General features: G+C 40.6%; 1 protein-coding gene across 1 annotated transcript; it reads left to right on the forward strand.

Annotated features, from left to right (window-relative positions):
• Positions 1-1,438: 1,438 nt before the first annotated feature.
• Positions 1,439-23,951, forward strand: BTLA (B and T lymphocyte associated). The gene is made up of 6 exons (XM_060235154.1): positions 1,439-1,677; positions 5,282-5,602; positions 13,270-13,272; positions 21,736-21,876; positions 22,188-22,234; positions 23,470-23,951. Exons 1-6 carry the CDS (start codon positions 1,608-1,610, stop codon positions 23,800-23,802), a joined length of 915 nt encoding a protein of 304 aa, XP_060091137.1. The 5' UTR covers positions 1,439-1,607; the 3' UTR covers positions 23,803-23,951.
• The last annotated feature ends 1,793 nt before the right edge of the window (positions 23,952-25,744 follow it).

Here is a 25,744-nt window from a genome sequence, read left to right on the forward strand (position 1 = left end):
TTGATCCACGAGTATCTGGGGCTCTGTGGAAGCTGTTTTTTGGGGTAAAGGCACCAAATTTTCAGTATAGCATCTAGTGCCTCTCCCCAAAATACCCCCCAAGTTTCAAAAAGATTGGACCAGGGGGTCCAATTCTATGAGCCCCAAAAGAAGGTGCCCATATCCTTCATTATTTCCTATGGAAGGAAGCAATTGAAAAGGTCCCTTTAAATGTGATGGCCAGAACTCCCTTTGGAGTTCAGTTATGCTTATCACAGCCTTGATCTTGGCTCCACCCCTAATGTCTCCTGGCTCCACCCCCAAAGTCCCCAGATATTTCTTGAATTGGACTTGGCAACCCTATTTGATGTGTAATGTTCACCATTTCTACAAAAAAAATTTCTCCCAAAACTGACACTACTGGGCAACCATGGTTAATGGTAATCACCACTTTCCCACCAGCATTCCCACTACAATGTCCTCAACCTAGTCTTGCCATTTGCCTGCCCATAGTGGGTAAACCCTAACAGTGCCCCTCCCTGAAGAAAATGAGGAGCTGGAGGCAAAATGGCCTATAGTGTGAGACTTGAGGAATTTGCCTATAAATAGTAGTGGCAAACCCAAGACCTACATTGGGAAGTGATGTTGCATCCTTCACAGGTACTGTCCTCAAAATTGTTGGCATTTGCCAAGGCAGAGCAGACAACCCTAGCTTAACTATCATTAATTTTTGTAGGAAAAGCTCAGCAAGAACTCATTTGCATACTAGGCCACACCCCCTGATGCCAAGCCAGCCAGAACTGCATTCCTGTGCTGCATTCCTGTGCTTCTGATTAAATATAATATCTAAGCCAATGTTACAGTAACTAGGATTCTTGGTTTGCAAACCCTGGTAAAGAGGATGCCTTCACTGTCATTAAGGTTGGAACTTTTTACCATGGTTAAGGCAACTAGAGAGAAGAGGGGACTGGTAAATGAGAGAAAGGCTTTTGGAATACTGTTCTAAAGTATGTCCCTATTTCTTAGTTATGGATTAGAGATCAGAATTTTTTGTGTGCTAGACTTTTAAAATACAGAGGTAAAAAAGCAACAATGTTTGGGCATCTGAGACTCTTAACTCCATCAAATGTCATCATCATTCTCCACATATTACTGGTTATCTTTCTATGGTGCATATGAAAAATCCTCCCCCCCAAAAAAAATACCAATACAAAGCATTGCTTCAGTTCTCTCTACATTTTGAAATAATTTACACTGTAAAAAGAGACAGCATTTTTTCTGCTTTAATTTATTTTTTTAATTCAGTTCCTCTTGCAGGGTGGAAGAAACATGAGAAGCGAAACCGTTCAGTTTTGAGCATACAAGAGGTTTCAAAAGTGAGCGAACAGGTGACAGCAGCCCTCCCACTGCTGGCAAGATCTCTGATCAGCAGCTCTGATTTGTGTCAGAGTTTCTTTTCACCCCTTCCTCTGTCTCCCTTCCCCTTCAGCTCCTTGAGAGAACTGAAACCTTTCCAACAGACCTCATGAGCTCTCACTGCCTCATTTAAGAGGCTGCCTAAATGGTCCCCATTCCATTCCAACAGAATCTTTTTCATCTTGAACATGAAGTGAAGACCTATACAGGCCATGTGCTCCAGGAGCCTTGAACTGCTCTTTCTCTTTGTGATACTGATGTTGGGCAAGCCAGGAGCATACGGTAAGATCCCGCTACCCAAAAAAAGATATTTGGAATCAGAACTGTAATAACATTTGAATGTAGATCCCTTTCCCCCCCCCCCGCCCCCCCAAGCAATAAAAATTGCATTTTGGCAAGATACTGAGCAGTAGTCCAGCTTTAGCAACTAGTTGCATTTGCTCAAACACATTTCCAATATTAGCTCTTCAGTTATACGTCTAATTTAGAACTGGTAGATGTAATTTAGAACATGATAGATGACTGGTATAAATGAGAACTGGTATGGTGCAGTTTAAGTCCATTACCGATTTATAAGTGTGTGGATAGGAATATAGAGAAGAGCAGGCAGTATGTCTACAAGGTGGACCCACCATATGATGAAATTAGCTTATAGACCTAAGCTTGTTTATCCCTCTGAAAGTTGAATTAATATGCATTTTATAGAATTGCAGATGTGAACATAGATGAAACTAAAGGCCAAGCTAGAGAACAGCCTATTCATGAATGGATCTTCCAGTCACTTTTACTGGTAAATAGCAGCTAGAGAAGGTCCCATTCAGATTGAGACCAAGACAAAATACCATTTTCCCTTCCTCAAATGCCCTCCCTCTGCATAGTTATTTTGCCCTATTGGAAGAAACAAAAAGGCTATCATGTAACCTGTATGTTTCTTCTAATGGGGTGAGTAGCAGCTCTGGAGGTAATAAGAGAGGAAAGAAGAAAGTTCTAACTAAAATGTAAGACATACGCTTTTGGTAGCAGTTGCTTAATGATTTTGATTTTGAAACCAAATTGGATAAATTAATGAATATTATATTATCTTAGATCAGATGTACATTTCTCTCTCTGAATGTCCACATACTTGCAGAAAAGAAAATTCCTGTGTATATGCACCATAAACCCACAGGAGCAATCATACCATGCAGAGGGAAGAAAGATGTCTGAAAACACAGCTAACATGCCTAGAAGGCATTACAGCTCTTGAATGCAGGGCTCAAATATCAGGGAGGCCCCTTTCTGACCTCATTTTCACATGTCTCATTAGTCAAGGGAAAGAAAAAAATCTGTTTTATTTCTGAAATTTCACAGCATGGTAATGTACCTGCAGCCAAGGCTGGAGTCGTAGTAACATGTTGCCACCCCACCCAGTTCTTGGACCGTGACTGGATATGCATTTTTAGATATGTATTTCTGCGGCCACTGTAGAAACATTCAGTACAGTTTTGGAGATCTGAGATGGTCAGGTTCAACTCTCCATGCTGCCACAAATCTTGCTGGGTGACATTGGACTTGTCATGCTCTCTCAGCCTAACCTAACTCACAGGGTTATTGTGAGAATAAAATGGGGGAAGGAAGGACATAAGAACATAAGAGAAGCCATGTTGGATCAGGCCAACGGCCCATCAAGTCCAACACTTTGTGTCACACAGTGGCAAAAAATTTTATATACACACATACACTGTGGCTAATAGCCACTGATGGACCTGTGCTCCATATTTTTATCTAAACCCTTCTTGAAGGTGGCTATACTTGTGGCCGCCACCACCTCCTGTGGCAGTGAATTCCACATGTTAATCACCCTTTGGGTGAAGAAGTACTTCCTTTTATCTGTTTTAACCTTTCTGCTCAGCAATTTCATCGAATGCCCACGAGTTCTTGTATTGTGAGAAAGGGAGAAAAGTACTTCTTTCTCTACTTTCTCCATCCCATGCACAACGTGTGTCATCTGAGGTTCTAAATTAGTGAGATCTCATTTTATATGTAAAGTAATGCTTAAGCATTGGAGACTGATGTAAATTAAGATTAACACTTTACTTTTGCATTCTGGCTTGCATACTAGAAGGTGGAAGTGCATGTTATACCAACAAATACATTTTCCCTAGGTACTGAAGACAGTCATGCTGCTATTCCCCAGAACCGTGCACCTAATTCTATATGCATATAACATGCATATTTAGCAGGATAAAGTGCAAAGTCATTGGTATCAGAAAGGTTAGCTTCTGTGTCTTTGAATGAAATCAGTGTAAATCAAGGAAATCTATGATACTCTCATTCAGAGAGCTTTCAACCTCCTGCAAATACTGAACTCTGTCTCATCTTGAAAACTCTCTAGAGCTGGTTAGGTTATTTATAGGGTTAACTCAGGGTTGGGAAAGTCTTGGGTATATGGGAGTGTAGTCTGGGGAAGACAGAACTTGTCAGGTGCCTCAGTGGAAATGGGATGCCATTAAGCTCCACACCAAGAATACTTTTTTTTTTTCCTCAGAGGAACTGATCCCTGTATTTGAAGGTCAGTTGTGATTCTAGGGGATTTCTAGACTCCACCTGGAGGTTGGTAAGCCTAATTAGTAGCTCCAGTGCACCAGATGGATTGAGTCATCAGCAGAAGCTGTTGCTTCTGGCCTGGTGGGCCTTAAAGATGCTGTGGTCCCTGCGGCCATAGTTGTCCTTCCACCTGATTTGCTGTCCACAGACAAAATACTCTGGGTTTAGCTGACATGATGTGTAATGAAAAGAGACAACGGGGGAAATGAAAGAGGGGACAAGTTTCTCTTCAAAATCCAGAATGGGGAGACTCTCTCCTATGAAACAATTTTGTCTACCCCTGACTTCTGTCTCTGCTTTGTGCCCTTGATCAGAATACAACTCTGCCTCGACTCTTAGTGGGAAAGGTTCAGGTGGGTTGCCATGTCAGTCTGCAATAGAAGCTAGATTTGAGTCTAGGAGCACCTTAGAGATCAACAAGATAGTTGGGGTATAACCTTAAAGTCAAAGCTCCCTTAATCAAATATGGCTTGGCAAAGGTGGACTATAAATGAAGTAAATAAAATATAGATATATTTAACCCCCATAAATCTGATTACATGTGTTTGAAGCTTCTGTTGTCATAGGAAGGAAGGAAGTCCAAAGTCTGCACAGTGAAAGTGCTTTGTGTGTGTGCTCATGTATGTGAGTGACAGTCTTCAGACACTGCCTGACTTAAAAGTAGATATATTGATGTGGGTAGCTGTGTTGGTCTGACACAGCAGAACAAAGTTTGATTCCAGCAGCAAATTTAAGACCAACACAAGGTATAACTTTTGTGTATAAGCACACTTCTTCAAATACAGTGAAACAGAATTTCATCAACCATTACATACAGAAAGAGAAGGGAGGTTAGTTGCCAGGAAGGACCAGTTAGAGTCAAGACAGAGACAAAATTAGAAATTACTAGTCTGTTACCAGTCACCCACTATTTATATGTATTGGTATATATTGGACTGGTATTTTCCAGTTTTGTTTCTGTCTCTTTCTTGACTCGAATTGGTCCCTCCTGGCAACTATATCCCCATCCTCTTTCTTTCTATATGTAATGGTTGCAGAAATTTTAACAGTATCTGAAGTGTGCTTGCACACAAAAGCTTATACCTTGAATAAAACTTTGTTGGTCTTAAAGGTGCCACTGGACTCAAACCTTGTTCCAGTTAACAAATGACTGACATCAGCATTTTATCATATTTCATGTTATGTACCTAATGCATTCCAGCTATGTATGAACCTCATGAAGGAACAAGGAGATACCAAAGAGGCTATGAATGGTGTGTAATAAATATAGCTGCTGAAATTATTTACTTTTACTTTTCAGGGAAAAATGCTGAGAACTGCACAGCTGTTGTTAATGTTATACGGCATACAGCACACTGCATAAAGTCTGGAAATTCATTCAGCATAGAATGCCCAGTGACATATTGTCAAAAGAAGCCTGAAATGAAGTGGTACAAACAGAACAATCACAGAGAATTACCTTTGAATGATGGACAAAGGTACACATTTACATGGATTAATGACAATGTTTTTGCTTTGAATTTTTCATCTGTTAATAAGAATGACAGTGGACTGTATTACTGTGAGAGTATTTCAGGAAACCAAAAGGACAAGGGCCATTTCATAAACATCACTGTTCAAGGTAAGCCTCATACGTAATCAATATAGTGATGATGTTCTCCAGTTGACTGACTGTAGATATCTAAAATTCAAGTTGTCCACAAGCTTCTTTGGAACAAAAAGACACAGTAGAAATAATATAAAAATGCAAATAATACACTGGAATCTAGTCAACTGGTATCTGTTGTCCAGTGGTCTTTTGTTTTATTCTTCCTTTGTTCAAGAATTCTACATAACAATCTTCAAGTTCTTGGAACATTGTTGTTGTTTTTCTTTGACATGAAGCACTCAGATCCTTTGCTGTTTTCTGCATGAAGCACTAAGTTTGGTTTAGTTGACCCAAATGATAAGCAAAAGGCCCTTTAGTATGCCAATTGTATTGGTGGTGAAAAGTGCCATCAAGTTGCAACTGACTTGTGGTGACCCTGTAGGGTTTTCAATGCAAAAAATGTTCAGAGGTGGTTTGCCATTGCCTGCCTGTGCACAGTGGCCCTGGAATTCCTTCATGACTTCCTGTCCAAACACTAACCAGGGCCAACCTTGCTTTTGAAATCTGACAAGCCTGGGTCATCCAGGTCAGGGACAGGGTGCCAATTGTTTGACAACCCTATTCCTAATAGTCCTCCTCTGCTTTTCTGCTTGTTCTGCTTCTCTTGCCATTGATTTGCCTATCATGATGCCATAGTGGGCCTGAAGTGGTGGGAAATTACAGGTCTTTATGCCTAAGTTTGTGTAGTAAAAGTGGAAAATCTCATAGCAAGAATAAGTTTATTTATTTATTTGATTTATATCCCACTATCCCCTGCAAATGGGCTCAGAGTGAGACAAAATATTTCATTTAACAACATAGTAACATGAAAGCATTAAAATAAAACAGAAGAAACAATTTAAGCAAGGCTAACATTAAAATAGCCAGTTTGGTGTAGTGGTTAAGTGTGCGGGCTCTTATCTGGGAGAACCGGGTTTGATTCCCCACTCCTCCAGTTGCACCTGCTGGAATGGGCTTGGGTCAGCCATAGCTCTGGCAGAGGTTGTCCTTGAAAGGGCAGCTGCTGTGAGAGCCCTCTCCAGCCCCACCTACCTCACAGGGTGTCTGTTGTGGGGGAGGAAGGTAAAGGAGATTGTGAGCCGCTCTGAGACTCTTTGGAGTGGAGGGCGGAATATAAATCCAATATCATCATCAATATCATCAAAATATAAAAACCAAATTACAGTCAGAATAGGATGGCAGCTCTTCAAATTAAACTTATTATGGATATCACATGCAACTGACATCTCTTTTGATTCCATAATAAAGTAGCAAATCCAGAATAAAGTAGCTTAATGAATTTTGTGGGGGGGGGGGGAAGAGTGAAATTGTGATTTAAGTTTAAATTTACTTGAAAAATGAAATGAATCTTAACAGCAAGTATTTTTAACAAAATACAGTCCTATGGATAATATAAAGTCTGTAATTCATTTCACATGAAAATAAAAAGCAACAAAAGGCATCTGGTGAAATACCCAGTTAAATACAATTTACATCAGTCTTCAATGGCTTTTCTCTTAGGTAACTGCTTATGCATTCTCAGTGGGATTAGTCCCACTGAATTAGGTGTTGTTATTTCTGACTCTGTACACATGGCATTGCACTGTCACTGCAGAATTTGGGGCCAAAGGATACTGTGTATTGCAGCTAAATGTAACATTAACTTACTGCCCTTTCTCCATAGCAAAATCTGTTTGCCCCTGAAACTCCATTGCTTCCAAGCCCGTTTGCCACCACTAGCATTCTAGAAAAATGCATGTCTCACAATCACAGCTCTTGGAAACCGCAAAGCTGACTTGCCTTGCCCAACCATTCCCTTTTTTCATTGCAAAGCACCTCCTCTTCAAGCCATCAGACACTTTCAGGCATTTAAAGAACTGAGTGACAATTCCAAATTTGTAACTGGTCAACATCATGAATATAATACATATTATTAGGGTTGCCAATCCCCAGGTGGGGGCAGGGGATCCCCCGGTTTGGAGACCCTCCCCCCGCTTCAGGGTCATCAGAAAGCGGTGGGAGGGGAGGGAAATGTCTGCTGGAAACTCTATTATTCCCTATGGTGATTTATTCCCATAGAAAATCATGGAGAATTGATCTGCAGGTATCTGGGGCTCTGTGGGGGCTGTTTTTTGGGGTAGAGGCACAAATTTTCAGTATAGCATCTAGTGCCTCTCCCCAAAATACCCCCCAAGTTTCAAAAAGATTGGACCAGGGGGTCCAATTCTATGAGCCCCCAAAGAAGGTGCCGATATCCTTCATTATTTCCTATGGAAGGAAGGCATTGAAAAGGTGTGCGGTCCCTTTAAATGTGACGGCCAGAACTCCCTTTGGAGTTCAATTATGCTTGTCACAACCTTGATCTTGGCTCCACCCCCAATGTCTCCTGGCTCCACCCCCAAAGTCCCCAGATATTTCTTGAATTGGACATGGCAACCCTATGTATTATATACGTGAATATTATAAATGAATGATTTGTAGGACTGGTTATATAGACGTCAATCTCCTTCTTTATCTCACGATGCAATGCAAAGATAAAGTTCCTGATTTTGATTTGGTTGCTTTATGGCATTTTTTTTGTACCGCCCTGGGAAAGCAATAGGTCACGCGGATGCTCTGAGCCGACTGCCACTGCCCTCCATGGAGCCAGACCCAGCCCTGGCATTCCAGATCATGTCCCTGGAAGCCCTCCCAGACTGCCCGCTGCTCTGCCAAAGACAAAATTCTCTCCTGAGTTCTGAACTGGGTGTGGAGGGGGTGGCCTGAAGGACGGGTGGTGGGCTCGGAATTCTCCGCGTTTGCGTCCCCCGGGACGAACTGTCTGTGCATAAAGGGTGCCTGTTGTGGGGAAGTAGGATGGTAGTGCCCCCCGTACTGCGGCAGCACGTCCTAACAGTGCTGCACAAATCCCATCCTTGTCACCACTATAATATAGTGGGTTCTAAGCAAGACAGAGTCTCACAAAGTGATAACAAGCTCTTTATTAGGAATCACATAGTAAAGGTTACAATGCAAGACTGGGGATGGGGCCTGCAGGCCCAACTTATATACATCTCTAGGTTCCTGCGCTAGCACATCATTGGGTCATTCAAACTGGTGGGGGCTTGTAATTGGTCTAGGGCTGCAGGGATTTGGATCCTGCAGCCCTTTGTTCCCACGTCCCCAAGCTCAGTCTGCCTGGCTCAAATGAGCCGGCGGGAATATCCAAGTCTTCTCTTGAGTCCACATACATAACACTAAGTAATATGTAAATGGTGACGCAAAGACTATAGTATTATCAGCCGTCTCTGGAACAAGTCAATAGTTCTAGGAGGAAGTGAAACATACATGGAGGCTACACCACATTTTCCACTATAGCCAAGTGGTTACATTTCCTGTACTAATGAGTTGAAAGTAAGAACAACATAGGTCAAAAGTTACATTAGCCTCTGTAGCTTGCTGATATAAATGGTATAATATGATGCAACAGGAAACAGAGATGGAACAAACAAATTTCATTTAACAATGTAAAACTTTAAGTAGAATTAGCCTCAAACTGAAAACAATTGATGTTTTTAATTCCATGCTGGTGCTCCCCAGAACATGTTTCCCCTTAGTCAGCCATCTCACAGAATGCTTTGGTTAGTCCAGTCATTACGCTGTCTCCCCGCTTCCTTAAAAATATCTTTCTCTTTATATTCAAATAAGCCCATTAGCAGTTTCTACTAAGGTCTTTTGGGAATGTCATGTTTTTAGTTTTTAGGGGATTTTTCTCTGAAACCTTGACTTCAGATAGGAGATTGTACCAAGTTATCCACTTCCACACACATCTTTAGCTGATGGATGTCTTCTTGAATTCTCCATTTCCATCTCTCAGTTCTTGTGGATAATGTTCAATATTTATTTCTTTAGGACTTCGGAAACTAAAATTGTCATTTCTAAAAAAGGAGTCCATAGTGTGCCCATAATTCTCATAGTTCTGAAAAACATGGATATTGTGGTGCTTGCAATTTGTCCTTTTTTTATTTGATTGATTCAAGCATCATTTCTGTCCTGCTTTCTCACAGCACAAAATTGCTGTCAGATTAAAGGCCCATAACGATTGGCTGATGCTTTTAAATGGGTACTCACTGTTAGAAGATAGTCCTTTAAAGGACCATGTGAGCTAGTAGGGAAAGGAACCATGTGTGTTTGTATATACCTGTGTAAAGAAAAGGCAGTTTTGAATTTAGAACTACAGAAAGAGACATCTGTCTTAAGTAATATGGGGTGAAGGATGTCTCTCTTTCTCTGGGGATCTGATGTGGGATAGCTAATTTTCTGCCTTGTCAAATGTCTCTTCACCAACAACTGTATATTTGTAAATTAATATTTCAAAAATGCTGCAAAACCTCAGTGTGTTCTCCTTCCAATTGGTAGCCCCCCAAGTAGAGCTGATTCTAGATCTTCTTACTGCTCAGAAAACAGGGGAATTTGTAACAATATATTCTAGAATTTCCAGTCATCTATTTGTTCTTGTAAAATAGTGTTTTGTTTTTAAGTTGTGCCATTTGCAATAATAATGTGAAGCTTGAAGTCCTATTTTGCTACAGATTGGCAACTGCATCAGGATCTTCAGAAACTATGCTAGCTACATACTATTTCTCAAGTGTGGCCCCCATCTGCAGATACCTAAATCTACAAATTGGAGCCACATATACCCAAAACAGATTTTTCTATAAACAGAAAAATATGAAATGTTAAACAATACATGCGGGGTTAAATTGTCCTCAAATTAAACTTACCTTTGAGGGTCTGGCAGAGCAACACCACACAAATGGCTGAGAGTGGTGGGGGATGTGTGAAAGAAACCGCATTGGGTCCTGCAGTGGCAGAGATGGGGGAGGGGTTACCAGGATGGGGAGTGGAATGGAGTAGGGGAGGCAGAGAGAGAGAGTGCTAGAGTGAAGAGGCAGAAAGAGAGTGATAAGATGGGGCAGAGAAAGAGAGGGCAACAGGGTGAAGAGGCAGAAAAAGAGGTTCATGAGGTGGGGTGGCAGAAAGAGAGTAAGAATGATGGGGTAGGAGGCAGAAGGACAAAATGATGGGCAGATAACCAGCAAGGAGGCTTTGGAGAGGAATGATGACTAAAAACCTCTCTACAAACCCTCAGTTGACCTGACTGCTGTTGTCACAGGGACTGTTCTTTCTACTCTTCTAAAAATGTTGTCAGATAGGAGTGGGTGGAGTACCTCTTCATTCAGCTGGCTGGCAAGTTGTTTGGGGCTCTGGCCAGGAGCTCCAGGTTTGCAAAAATTCCAAAGAAACAATATGCAAGATCCAGGTTTGCTTACAAGGAGATTTTAATAAGCAATGATCAAGCTTACAGGTTCCCGTCTGCTAGTCCTGAACATGCACACTACAGTGAAACTTAGCCAGACCTTGAGACAAGATGCATAGTTAAAACTAGAACTAAGTACTGGCTACCTGTCAATAAATCGTATATCAAGCTATCTCAAACACTAAGATGAGCAAGGCCATCTGCACCTGGCATCTATCAGTGAGAGAAAACAAATCAGGCATGAAGATAAGAGCTGCTAACGAGCATGAAAGAGAAGAAGATTCTCTTGGGAGCTGCCTGACATGGTAACTAAAGGTTGAACACCAGCCTGTAACAAAGATGGAGTTGCAGAAGTTATACACAGATCTGACTCTTTTCTCTTTTTCCTAGGCTTTGTAAGATTATATGATGACTAATATTTCCTCAACTAACTTCTTCTCTTAGTTTCACATGTGCCATAAATAGAACACCTTTGTTTTTTCTGCTCTATATACCACTCATAGTTGATACTGAACACATGAAGTTGCCTTATACTGAATCAGACTATTGGTTTATAGGTGTCAGTATTGACTATTTTGACTGGCAGAAGCTCTCCAGCATCTCAAGGGGAGGTCTTTCACACCACTTCTTACACAATTCTTTTAACTGGAGATGCCTTAATCTGCATGGTCATTGTTGCCTTATTTGTAATAAATTTAGTTAGATAAGTAAATTATCCTTTGTAGATTAGCTGTTTGGACTAACCAGTTCTGTTTTAGTTGCATTACAATGTTGTTGTTTTTAAACCCTCATTGTTTAAGATATGTCTTGGTAGTGGTGCAAAGTGCTGTTAAGTCACAGCTGACTTACAGCAACACCATAGGGTTTTCAAGGCAAGAGATGTTCAGAGTTGGTTTGCCATTGCCTGCATCCTAGGGTTGCCAAATCCAATTCAAGAAATATCTGGGGACTTTGGGGGTGGAGCCAGAAACAAGGTTGTGACAAGCATAATTGAACTCCAAAGGGAGTTCTGGCCACCACTTTTAAAGGGACCACACATCTTTTAAATGCCTTCCCTCCATTGGAAATAATGGATAGGGGCACCTTCTTTGGGGGCTCATAGAATTGGATCCCATGGTCCAATCTTTTTGAAACTTGGAGGATATTTTGGAAAGAGGCACTGAATGCTATGCTGAAAGTTTGGTGCCTCTGTCTCGAAAACATCCTCCCCAGAGCCCCAGATTCACACAGATCAATTATCCATTATACCCTATGAGAATCAGTCTCCATTGGGAATAATGGATTGACCAGTAGATATTTCCCTCCTCCCACCCCACTTTCTGATGACCCTAAAGCAAGGGGAGGGCCTCCAAACTGGGGGATTCCCTGCCCCCACCTGGGGATTGCAACCCTACTGCATCCATATCATCATCCGGTGTTCCTTGGAGGTCTCCCATCTGGTCAGGGCCAGCCCTGCTTAACCTTCTGAAATCAGACAAGGTCAGGCTAGCCTAGGTTATCCAGGTCAGGGCAAGATATATCTTGTCAGTTATATTTAGTGGCTCAGGAGCCAGATTTGACCTGCCATCTGTTCTCCAATGTGGCAGCCTCTCTATTTCAAAAAAATGGGCGAGGCCATAGCCTCATGAGACTTGTGGTTGGCAGATGATTCTACCATGAAACAGCTGCTGCTGAAGGAACTGGAGGAGTGTATAAGCTGCAAGCCTCCCTGATGTGTGTACCTCATGCCAGGGATGGAAGTAAAGGGTCCATCCTCTCCAACAGCACCCCTGTTCTTTTCTCTGCAGCCTCTGCACTCTAATCACAGCATCTGAACAGTTTCCAGGAAGACAGCAAGTTGGCCACATAGAATAAAGAGTAAAATCACCACCACCAAAAAAAGAGCAAGCTGACCACAATGTGTGTGGGAGGGTGGTTTTAGTCCCATTTCTCAATGGCCACATCTCTCTCCTCTGAGTGCCTCAGCAATCTCAGTCTTTCACTTGAGAAGCTGCATCTATGTTGGTGAGAGAGCAAGAAGACAGAGAAGGATATAAGGGTGCACAGGCCTCTTGTGAAGAGAGGTTTCATAGTGCTGCTGACTGCTCAGAGCTGTTGGCTGCAGTGGGAAACCTCAACACCTTCAACTTCCTTTGCTGCCTTCTCACTATCTGCTTGGCACATGGCAGAGTAGCTTCGGCCTTCTTGTTCTCACCTGAGTTGTGAGCCTTGTGCCAGGGAGAGAGTTAGAAAACAGCAAGGGAAGCAAAAGAATTACTGGTGATGGAGGGACAGCCCTGCAAGCTCAGAGATGCTCTGGTAATTTAAAAGGCTATAGCTATATATTTAATATTGATATTTTTATCTGATGTTATAGTACAAGAGTGTTTGGTGGAGTGGCACACAGATATGGTTGTCAGCTCCAGGATGGTGGAGATTATGGGGGTGGAACCTGAGGAGGACTTCAATGGGGGTATAATGCCATAGAGATCACCTTCCAAAGCAGCCATTTTCTCCAGGTGAACGGATCTATGTTGCCTGGAAATCATTGCCAGGAGATCTCCAGCCTCCACCTGGAGGTAGGAGGTCATGCAGTAGTCCTGTGACTCTTTTGTTTAATAGCTGTTGTGAATGTGACTTTCCATGAACTGCAGAATGAGCAGCACTATCTTGGGTATTTTATTTCCAACAAGGCAAATTTGCATTTTCCTTTAGTCAGTTTCAGGTTCTACAACATCTGTCTTGAAGTATTTTGAGCTTCTAATTAAGTTCACACCTGGTATTTCCCTAAACCAGAAAATTATCTGTGTGAGTGTGTTTATCTCTCTATAAATAGACAGATATCTCTCCACAAATAGATATAATAATTAAGTATGGACTTCAACTGAACCACAAAGCAAAATATGTCATAGATTCTGCCCTGTTTGTGGTTTGCGAACAGACGTTCACGACAGGCCTAACACAAATTTCCACAAACCTTTAAAGTGTGTAGTTTAAATCATCTATCTGTACTTTTTTCTTGACTGAATACTTTTTGTTGTGCATGAGAGCAGAGGAAACTGTTTCATCTTAGGAAAGGCTGACATTTATGAACATGAACCAATTGGACGGGAACTAGGGTTGCCAAGTCCAATTCAAGAAATATCTGGGGACTTTGGGGGTGGAGCCAGGAGACATTGGGGCCAGAGCCAGGAGCAAGGGTGTGACAAGCATAATTGAACTCCAAGGGAGTTCTGGCCATCATATTTAAAGGGACAGCACACCTTTTTAAATGCCTTCCTTCCATAGGAAATAATGAAGGATAGGGGCACCTTCTTTTGGGGCTCATAGAATTGGACCCCCTGGTCCAATCGTTTTGAAACTTGGGGGGTATTTTGGGGAGAGGCACTAGATGCTATACTGAAAATTTAGTGCCTCTATCTCAAAAAACCGCCCCCCCCAGAGCCCCCAATACCGCCAGATCAATTCCCCATTATACCCTATGAGAATCGATCTCCACATAGGGAATAATGAAGTGCCCAGCAGACATTTCCTTCCCGCCCCATTTCTGGTGACTGATTGGCATCTTTATTCATGAGTTGCTGCAAACTTCTTCACAGACACACCATCCCAAGAAGCAGCCTTTTCAATCGGAGTCTGAAGCCTTTCCAATCAGAGTCTGAAGCTGACTTCCGGGGGAGGAAAATGTCGAGCTGAGCTGCTTCCCACAATGGGAGCAGGCTGGAACTTCTGTTCGGGGTAGTGGAAGGCAAATTAATGCCTACTACCTACTTTTCTCAGTTAGAGATTAGTCCAAGATATGCACAAGAAACTTTGAGGAGATTTACCTTGGCTAAAAGGGAGTCCCAGGGAGGGGGGCTCCTTTGAGGGGTCTTTGGAGAAGAGTTGCATTTTCATCATCTGCAGAAGTTCTCAGTCATTTATTTGACATAAGCTCAACAGAATCCTAACCTTCTTGGACTTTGTTAAACATGTAAAACTACGCAAAAATGGTGTGAATCTGGATAACCGGTAGAGAAGGTACAGATGATTATCTTTCATTCCGGGACTATTTGCAGTTATAACAGAATAAACTCAGAAGGTGGGAAATGGAAATATAGTAAGCTTGGAAGAAGAAGGGAGGAAGAGGTGAAATTTGGACTTTATAAATTTAAAGGATAATGCTAAAAAGTGGAAAGGAATTTATTGTTTGGTCTACTTGCGGTTTTGAAAAAAGAACACCATCGTCACAGACCTGCAGCATATGCAAGCAACACGAGATCTCCTTACCAGTAGAAACGGGATTTGTTGGCAAGTAAACCAGGAGATAGAGGAAGAAAAGCCTACTCTAGGATTATAACACCATTGAGAAACATCGGCGGCCATTGCTTGGAGGTCAAAATTAAAAAAATGTTTTTAAAGTATTCGGGACATTAAAAATTGTTGAAATTGATTGAGATAAGAAGAGGATAAATACTATTGGACATATTGTTTGTAATGGACTTTAGAAACCTTTAAAAGAAAAAGGGGGAAAAAAGTTGCAGAGAGCAGTGAAAAGTCGTGATCACCATTTTGAAGGATTTAAAAACTTTAAAAGTTAATATTTTGGTCTGGGAAGCTCTGAGGAAGGCGAAATTAGGCTTGTTGTAAAAAAGCAAGCTCTAATCTTTTGAACTGGATAGTTGAAGTTCCAGTTGGTGAGATCAAAATTTTCAGTATTTTTAAATGTCAGAACACAAGCAAGGCCGTACAAGGGCCACTTCATTGGAGAAAATGTAGGACCAATTAGAGGCAATGGAGGCTAGAATGATGAAAGGTATGAAAGAGATGATAACTGTATCAAAAAAGAAATTATAGAAAAAATTAAAAAAGATATGGAAGGTTTCAGGAAGGAGACAGAGGAAACATCTAAAAAAGTGCAGGAGGTAGAAGGGAGAATGAAAATACATGGCTCCACCTTGTTGAAAATACAAGAAAAAGTGACAATCCATGACTGCAAATTGATGGAGACTCAGATATGTCTGAGAGGAGTACCTGAAAAGGAAGATGGTGACTTGAAAGAGTATATAATAAAAATAATTGCAGAATTTTTAGAGGAAGATCCTGAAGAGACCAAAAATATGAGTGAACTCACACTATGCCAAGAAAAATAATTTACCAAGAGATGTTGTTATAAGATATATGACAAAAGAAATGGTGGGAAAGATCATGAGTAAAAACTTTGAAAAGACATTGATAGTGGGAGGCAGCAGAGTAAGAATCATGAAGGAGTTGCCAAGGCAAGTGATAAATGATAGAAGAACATATAAAAAACTGACAGAAGAACTACGGACAATGAAATGTTTAGGTGGATAATACCTGAAGGTTTGAGTTTTGAACTTCAGGGGAAAAGAATCACAATCACAAATGCACAGGAATTGCGTAGTTTTTATGAAGAAAATAAAGAATTTGCACCATGATGGATTACAAATTATTGTCTTGGAATGTAAATGGACTAAATTCACCACAAAAAAGGGCAACGTTTCATTGGATTAAGAAGCAAAATTGTAATATAGTTTGTTTACAAGAAGTGCATATTAAACAAAAGGATTACAATTTTTATGGAATAAACAATTGGGATTAGAATTTTTTTCATTGGCTAAACAGAAGAAAAGGGGAGTGATTTTTTATATCAAACAAGAATTGGAGCCAAAATTAATGTTCAAAGACAAAGATGGAAGATTTGTAGCAGTAGAAATAATATTGAATGCAAAGAAAACGTTGTTATTGGGATTGTATGCACCTAATGGTGCAAAGGATGTTTTCTTTAAAGACATTACGCAACAACTTGATGAACTGACGTATGAACAAGTTTTGATAATGGGAGATTTTAATGGAACAATTAAGAACACTTTGGATAGATCTGGGGGGGGAAATAATAATAAAGAAGGAAAATTGCCAAAGTCTTTTTTTTAATTGGTCAAACAAGAAAATTTGGAGGATATATAGAGGAAATTTAACCCTGAGGTGCGGGATTATACCTTTTTTTCAGCAAGACATAAACTTTCTAGAATTGACATGTTGTGGGGCACTAAAGATTTAGGTCTTATAACAAGGAAAATAGAGATTTTACCCAAAATTGGGGCTGATCACAACCCAATAATGTGGATTACAAAATTGTCTAAGAAGTTGAGAAAACGGAGATTAAATGAAGATTCACTACAGTATAAAGAAATAGTGACATACCTAGAAAATGAAACTAAAGCTTTCTTTCAAGTGAATAATAAAGAGGATATGGAATTTCAGATGGTTTGGGATGCCTACAAAGTACTAATGAGAGGATTATTGATTACCTTGAATAATAAAGATAAGAGAGCAAAAGAAAAACAGCTGTTGAATATTCAGAATGAAATAAATAAAAAAGAAGGGTGTTGAGAAAAAGGCCAGGGAAAAAGAAAATTATAAGGGAAATTACAATATTACAAATGCAAATGAAATATTTGTTAAATAAAGAATTGGGATGGAATTTGAAAAGACTGCAGCAGAAATCTTTTGAGGGAGCAAATAAACCTGGAAAGTATTTGGCTTGGCAACTGAAGAAAAAAAGAGAAAATAAAATTATTAATAAAATTGTAGTAGATGGAAGAGAGGGAATAAAAAGAAATTTTTTAAGTATTACACCAAGTTGTTTAAAGGTATTAAAATACAGAAAGAAAAGATGGATGAGTATTTACAAAAGATAAAAATAGAACCCTTAACAGAAAGTATGCAAAAAGTTTTGAATGATCCAATTGAAAAACTTGAAATTGAAGCTGCAATTAATGCAATGAAAAATGGAAAGGCACCTGGGCCGGATGGATATACAGCTAAATATTTTAAAACCTTTAAAGATGAGTTAATACTGAAATTGCAGAAGTTGATGAACATGGTAAGAGTAAAAGGGAAAATGCCAAACACATGGAAGGAAGCTGTTATTTCGTTGATACCAAAGGAAGATAGAGATGTCACAAATGTAAAAAAATTATAGACCAATTTTGTTATTAATATTGACTATAAAATATATTCAAAAATTTTGGCAGAATGGCAATCTGCTGTAAAAGTATCTCATCCAAGTCCTCTGCCTGACTTGATGGTCTATAGCAGACCCCCACAATAATACCACTGTTGTTTCCTACTCCTTTTATTTTTACCTCCTTCACATATACTGCTACGCCTCCGCCCTTTCTCATTTGCCTGTCCCTTTTAAATAAGTTGCACCCGTGAATCTTAATATTCCAGTTGTGACTGTCATCCCACCATGTTTCAGTAAGGCCTATTATGTCATAGTCTCCTCCTTTATTAGGACTTTCAGTTCCTCCTGTTTGTTTCCCATACTCCGTGCATTAGTGTAGAGACATCGGAATCCACGTTTTATGCATCCCTAGGGTTTGGTTTCCTTACAGGCCTGCAAGTTAACATTACCTAGCGTATGCACCACTCTCTGCAAATCTTTAATGTTCTTATCCCCAGTTTCTGGCATCATATGAGGCTTTGAATTATTGTCTCGCTCCCCCATACAATTTAGTTTAAAGCCCTCCTTATTCGGTTAGCAAGGCTGTTACCAAACACCCTTTTCCCTACCGCCGTAAGGTGCAAACTATCTCCCGATAGAAGACCACCATCTCAAAAGCGTAATCCATGGTCCAGAAATCCGAATCTTTTCTGACAACACCATCAACATAGCCAGTCGTTTATTTGAAGTATTCTTCTTTCTCATCCTAAGCCACAGCCTTCAACAGGAAGCATTGACGAGAACACCTGTGCGCCCAGCTCCTTCACCTTCTGATCCAGAAGCACATAGTCTTTTCTAATACGTTCAGGGCTATGATGGGCAGTATCATTCGTTCCCATGTGGATCAGCAAGAAAGGATAGTAATCCGTGGGCTTGATAAGTCTTCCAATCCTTTCTGTCACGTGCTGGATGTGTGCAGACAGCAGACCTCTTGGGATAACAAGTCCGGTCGGCACACTTTGGACTCCACCCCTCTGAGCAAGGAGTCTCCAATCACCACCACCTTCCTCTTCCTATATTGGGAAGCAGAAGCTCCAGGCTTCTTATCCACAGGATCCTGAGAAACTTTGTTCAAGCTTTGTGGAGGCTGAGGAAGTAGGTCTTGTTCCAATGGTTCAAAATCAGTTACTGTGGGAAGATCCTGGAACCTATTGCTGAGCAGCAGAGTTTCAGAACATCTGATTTTCTTTCTCCTTCGGGTTACATTTTTCCAGGAACCCTCCTCCTGTGTTGGATTCTTTTCTAATTGCTGAGATACCATTTCCTCTCCCTCCTCTTGTCCTTTCAAGAGCGCCTCATGTGTTTTGTCAAGAAAATCCTCACCTTCTTTTATACACCGTAGCATGGACAATCGTGCCTTCAGTCCCCGTATCTTCTCCTCCAGCAGGGCCACTGACTTACACGTGCTGCAAGTGTAATTCGTGCTACTCTCAGGTAGAAATACAAACATCCCACAGTCTTTATGCATCACTGCCTCTGCTCCCTCACCAGCCATACTGCTGCAATCCATTTCAAAATTTTCTTTATCTTCACTTATCTTTAAATCCCACTACCAACTACCACTTGAAACTACTTGTGGGTAACTACCCACCTATCTACAGAACCCCCAAGCTAGACCCCCAGGCCAAGAGCCCTTCAGCTCGCACCAAAGGCTCGCGTCTGGCAAGGATAAGTCTTGCAAATTAAAGGCTCAAGGCTCCACCCTCCTCTGACGCAACAGCAGAGGGTGGGGCCAGCAATTACCCCCAGGCAAACAAGCTCTCCTCACTCAGCAACAGCTACACAAAAGCAATCAGAAACCCCTTTCCAGCAGGCACCAAGCACATGCACAGTTGCTTCCCACAGCAACCCTAGGTAATGCTCCCCAGCAGTTTTAGAAAAGCAAATCAAGTCTCACTCACCTTACCAGCAGCTCTGTTCTAGATCCAAGCACCTTCTTCTACTGCAGCTGAGACACTTCTGCCTCTGGCAAGAATGAGCCTTGCAAATTAAAGGCTCAAGGCCTCATTCACCTCTGACTCAACAGCCAGAGCAACAGAAAAGGGTGGGGCCAACAGTTACCCCCAGGCAAACAAGCTCTCCTCACTCAGCAACAGCTACACAAAAGACATACAAAAGCAATCAGAAACCCCTCTCCAGCAGGCACCAACACCAAGCACATTCACAGTTACCTCCCACTGTAACCCTGGGTAATGCTCCCCAGCAGTTTTAGAAAAGCAAATCAAGTCTCACTCACCTTACCAGCAGCTCTGTTCTAGATCCAAGCACCTTCTCCTACTGCAGCTGAGACACTTCTGCAAGGATGAGCCTTGCAAATTAAAGGCTCAAGGCCCCACCCACCTCTGACTCAACAGCCAGAGCAACAGCAGAGGGTGGAGCCAGCAATTACTCTCAGGCAAACAAGCTCTCCTCACTCAGCAACATCTTACCAGCAGCTCTGTTCTAGATCCAAGCACCTTCTCCTACTGCAGCTGAGACACTCTTTTATTTTATATATTAACAACATCAAATCTATATACAAACAATTCTGTAGAGCCAGTGACTCAGATTATCTATATCCCAACCAAGCAAAATAATTAGGGTTGCCAGGTTTGTGTTGGAAAATACCTGGAGACTTTGGGGGTGGAGCCAAGAAAAGGTGGGGTTTGGGAAAGGGAGGGGCATTATTTCAGTGTGAATATAGAGCCTGATGTTCACACTGAAATGAGAAGCTTAATGCTATGATTAGAGAATGTAGAACAGGGTTCTTAAATAATTAAGCTGTCAAACTGAAGAAAGAATTGAAACATCACTAAAATCTAGAGAGATGTCTTTTTAAGAAAGTGGCTGTATTGAAGCTAAACTCCTCAGGAGCACCCACCTTGTGAATTTCAGTTGGCCTATTTCCAAGTTTGGGAGAGCCAGTTTGGTGTAGTGGTTAAGTGTGTGGACTCTTATCTGGGAGAACCGGGTTTGATTCCCCACTCCTCCACTTGCACCTGCTAACATGGCCTTGGGTCAGCCATAGCTCTGGCAGAGGTTGTCCTTGAAAGGGCAGCTGCCGTGAGAGCCCTCTCCAGCCCCACCCACCTCACAGGGTGTCTGTTGTGGGGGAGGAAGGTAAAGGAGATTGTAAGCCGCTCTGAGACTCTTCGGAGTGGAGGGTGGGATATAAATCCAATATCATCTTCTTATATCTTTTCATTTGGAGATGGGGGTTTTTGGCCCCTTGTGGTTTTCTGTTACTTTAAAAGGCCCTAGCACCTCTGGCCTCTATCATCATTGTATTGTCTATTATGTGTTGTACGTAATCCTTATAATATATTTTTGCAAACTGAAAGATGGTGTAAATACTTGGTGACTTTTATCAGTTGACTAATTACATCAAGTGCCATTCAAGCAGCACATTTTCTCTAGGGAAGCTGAAGTCTGCCAGCTGGAGATCAGTTGTAAAAGCGGGAGATCCCCAGGCCCCTCCTGGAGACTGGGATTCCTAAAAATATCAACATTTATATTGTTGTCAAAATAAATTTAAAAAAAAGAATTCGCTCTTCTCCCCATATCCCTAGTTGAAGCTCACTGCAATATGTGAAAGGTAAGAATGGTTTCTGGCATTGATTCTTAACCTCTTTATACTGCAGCCTAAGTAACAGAAATCTCTGTCACTTCTCTGACTTCACTGTGTATTCTTGAAGGGGGGGGGGGGCAGGGTTCATGCTGAATACAAGTAGTAGACAGGTAGGAAGCCAAGCCAGCAGTTTTTGGACCCTTCCCCTCCTGCTTCTGTTAAAGTGTGCTGATACTGCATTAAGTTCAAAGGCATGATCCACATAGACCAAAGTAACCTTTTTGAATTTGCAGATGACGCAAACACTACAGATGATCATGGAGCATCTAAAAAGGACAAGGCATGGATTATTTATCTCCTCTCATCACTGGGTGCACTGTGTCTCATTGCTGTTAGCTGCTTGGGCCCATTATATTTCATATGGAGGCACCCAGGTAAAGTCTAATTCTTTTCAGCTTCCAGTTCTCCCTTCTCTTGCAGGGCCAATGAGATTTGCCTGTCTGACTTCTGCCAAACATAATTTCTTTTTTCTTACAGTTCTTTCAATATTCTGGTTAAACATTATTTTCTTACTGATATGCCCTGTTTCCCTCCATACCATCAAAGCAGTCTGATCTACTAATAATCCTCTCAATATTGATAAATTTGGATGGTCTCATCAAAGCACTGTTCATATTTTGGACAAATCACAAAGAAAGTTCACATAATCAGTCAATTAATATGAGGATTTTTTTTCTCATTCCAGTTAAAAACAAGAAGATTTCATCCGCTTTGCAAATTGAAATGAATGTGGTAAGTTTGTTTGTTTGGTGTGTGTTGCTACCTAAACCTTGGTTTTACAGCTTATCTGCAGGTACTAAATATGCAAAGTATTACAAAAAACACAGATAGTAGTCTTCACCTCAAGTACCTTGCTGTTTCAAATAAAGGGCAATTTTTCAAGCGTATGCACATGTAGAAGGCTTAATATAGGGGTGCTTTAAAAACCAATAATACAGTTAGAGATGGGCATGAACCAGTTGATGAATTAAAGTTTGTCAGAAATTTCAGCCAGTTCATGATTTGTAAAGCAATGTTCGCAAACTGAAGAACAGCCATGGACTTCCATGAATGTTGATGCAGTTTGTGGTGGTTTGTGAAGAGCAGAAGAAAGGGCTCTTCAAGGTAGTTCATGCCCACCCCACTTACAATCCTGTTTTCATTTATGTATCTAGTACATTTTAAAATATCCCCACTTATGCATGTAGTTGTATTTTTGATTTTATAAAGAACAAGGGAGTTAAAGTTCTGAATGTGGCCACTTGATACTTAACATCATTGTCTAAAAAGTCATCAACAAAATTTAAGATGATTTTCCCCGTTGTCACTGGGGAAAAGTTAAAAAATTTCAGATGTTTGCTGAATTTCAAATTTGTTCAATATTTCTTTTTAAAGCCTGCTCTTAAACCTTGTTCAGATCTCTTACTTTACTGAATTCAGGTGTGGTTTGTGCTTCTGCCTTATTTCTGTCTTCCCTTTCACATGGTTCAATAACTATTTTTTTATTTTTGTGTTACATCAGAACCACAAACTTGAGTTTGTTTTCTTTCCTTCAAACCATAATTTCCAAGGAGGATTAAACCTTAGTTTATAATCCCCATTTTGAGGGAACAAACCGTAGTCTGTGTTTCAACTCTAACAAACTATGTCCTTAATGTAGTAATGGTTCATTATCAAACTGTATGTGAAGGGAAGTGGGAAGGGTTCAAAGTGAGTATTTATTAAATTTTAGTAATCAGATAATTTTACAACTGTTTACTTTCTGAATCATGCCTTATGTCACTCTCATAGGTAACTGTAAGTCTGTATAAATATTTTTCTCTGAATGTTTTGGATATTTTCATTGTTATTTTGAAAAAAGTGTCTCTTGGTTATATGATAAAAGGCCAAAACTAGATATTTGAACTGTCTACTGTTTCTGACAGTGGTTGTTGTCTTCTAAGCAGTTAAGTAACCCCATTAATTTATTGCACTTTTTTTTTTTGCAGTTTAATAGGTATTCAGATGTAAAGTACTACAATGATAATAGCATTGTTGTCCCAGATGAAAGATCTGTGCTACATCATGGTGCTGCTACACCTGGCTTGAAGTACAAACATGGCAGCACTGTCTGTGATGATCAAGTCAGTTTCTGGAAAGCATTTAGAACAACATCAAATCTGGAGCATCATCTGTCTGTCACCAGTATCCACCACTTCCCAGGTGAAGATCAGAATATGATTGTTTATGCATCTCTGAATCATGAGGAACGTTCTCAAAGAAGTGAACCCTCAGTAGAAATTGAACTTACAGAATATGCCACTATTGGGCAGAAGAATTAATTCTGGCCAGTATTTGTGCTTTCATTTATGAATGACAGCCAATGTGCTCAACTGTAGCCTAATAAACTTTCAGAGAAATATATCTTTATTTACTGCATGCATATCAGCGAATCAGTTTTCACCGGTAACATTCTTTTGTTCAAAGAAAATATTTTTTCTGTTAAACTCTGATTAATCCAATGAATCTCAAGTTGATTGAATTTTAGCAATTCTATCTCTACACATGTTCATTTTGTACCAAACCTTGAGCAAATCAAACTGCATACTGCTGATTGTATAAGTATTCTACTATTACATTACTAAATGATATGAAGGTACAAAATATAACAACCTTGATGAAGTTAAGTAAATCTTTAGTTTGCTCAATGGGAATCCTATATATGACAACTTGAGTTCCAAGGAAAATGTGATGCAAATGAAATAAATAATAAAATAATAATATAACTTTTTTCTGCAAAGAAGATCAACAAATACTTCATTCTCATCCTAAAATATATTCCTCGTGACCACTTCATCATCACCTGAATAAAATATTCACAATGAAAATAGCTCAAAAAAGTATCATTTTGAGAAACTGGAACCCTTCATTTTAATGTGAGTCCCAGCTCACTCGGAACCCATGGGAGATTTTCTGTGAATGAATGTATTTTTCTTGTTAGATGAAAAGCAAATGGACTAATTTTTGATAATTTATGTCACTGATCTGATCTTCAGAGGTGATATCACTTATTGCTGTTATTGGGGCAATCCAAACAGAAATAAAATAAGCAAGCCACAACAATGGAAAAACAGAGCTTTGATAGCAGAACACCAACTATATGTAATATAGTAATTATCTGCATTAGCAAATAAATAATTATGAAATAATCTATTGCTTGTTAAATAAATTACTGCTGCACCATACACTGTTATCAGGGATCTAGAGTGACTGCCAACTAGATTTGATGTTAACCCTGAGATTTCTACTGGAAAATGCAGAGCCAAACTAGACAATATGGGTAAAATGTCTGCCGTGAAAGTGTTGTGAAAGCAACATCACCCCAGAGTTGAAAATGACTGGTGCTTGCACCTTTACCTTTGCCTTTGCCTGCCATTTTGAAGTAGTAAATTCCTGGCTTGGCACTCCTTTAAACTGAGCCAGGGGGTTCAATTATGGTTGGGGCCACTTCAGCCTGTGGGAAAGAATGGCTCCTGCCTCCCCTCCCAATTTTTCTGATCTGAAACAGTGCTGAGAAGAGGAGCACTTGGGCAAATAACTGAATTCTGAGATCTTTGAAAGTGTTTAGTTTCATGAAAAAGCAGCCAGGCTTTTTTTCTGAGAAAAATCTGTCCTGCACCCAGAAAATCTTAAAAGGGGGAAAGGCTACCTCCCACTTGCATATAAAGAAAGTATGAGAGCATATGGTCGTTTTCGCACTCACCTCCAGCCGGCGCGACCCCCCTCTTCACCGCGCAGGATCTGCGCGGATTTCGCACTAAATGCCGCGGAGCAGTCTTTTGCGCCGGAAACTCCCGTCGCAAAAGCCGCTCAAACGTAAATCGCCAAAAAGCAGTTTGGCGTTTGAGCGGCTTTTGCGCCAGGAGTTTCCGGCGCAAAAGGCTGCTCCGTGGCATTTAGTGCGAAATCCGCGCAGATCCTGCGCGGTGAAGAGGGGGGTCGCGCCGGCTGGAGGTGAGTGCGAAAACGACCTATGTGTTGTTGTTTTTTTTTTTTTAAACTGGGACATGTAGGCAAGGGCTGCTAAACTCTGCTCTCTTCCATGCTTTGCATCATGTTTTTAAACATTTTTCTCCCTGTGTAGCTCCAACAGCAGAAGCCTTCTGGCCTTGAGAAAAATACTTAAATTGAACATAGAAAGGTAAAAGGTAAGGAGGCAGGATTTAGCTCTTTTTGTTTCCACTCTGCTTTTTATTCTAATAATTGAAATGAACATACTAACAA

This window comes from Heteronotia binoei, chromosome 3 (assembly GCF_032191835.1).
Source record: "Heteronotia binoei isolate CCM8104 ecotype False Entrance Well chromosome 3, APGP_CSIRO_Hbin_v1, whole genome shotgun sequence".
Lineage (NCBI taxonomy): Eukaryota > Metazoa > Chordata > Lepidosauria > Squamata > Gekkonidae > Heteronotia > Heteronotia binoei.

What these genes read in the sequence shown, in the direction of transcription:
- BTLA (XM_060235154.1), top strand. Translation starts at nt 1,608, where the DNA reads ATGTGCTCCAGGAGCCTTGAACTGCTCTTTCTCTTTGTGATACTGATG. An exon ending in GGGCAAGCCAGGAGCATACG is followed by an intron (nt 1,678 to 5,281) that starts GTAAGATCCCGC and finishes TTTACTTTTCAG; the next exon opens with GGAAAAATGCTGAGAACTGC. An exon ending in TTTCATATGGAGGCACCCAG is followed by an intron (nt 21,877 to 22,187) that starts GTAAAGTCTAAT and finishes TTCTCATTCCAG; the next exon opens with TTAAAAACAAGAAGATTTCA.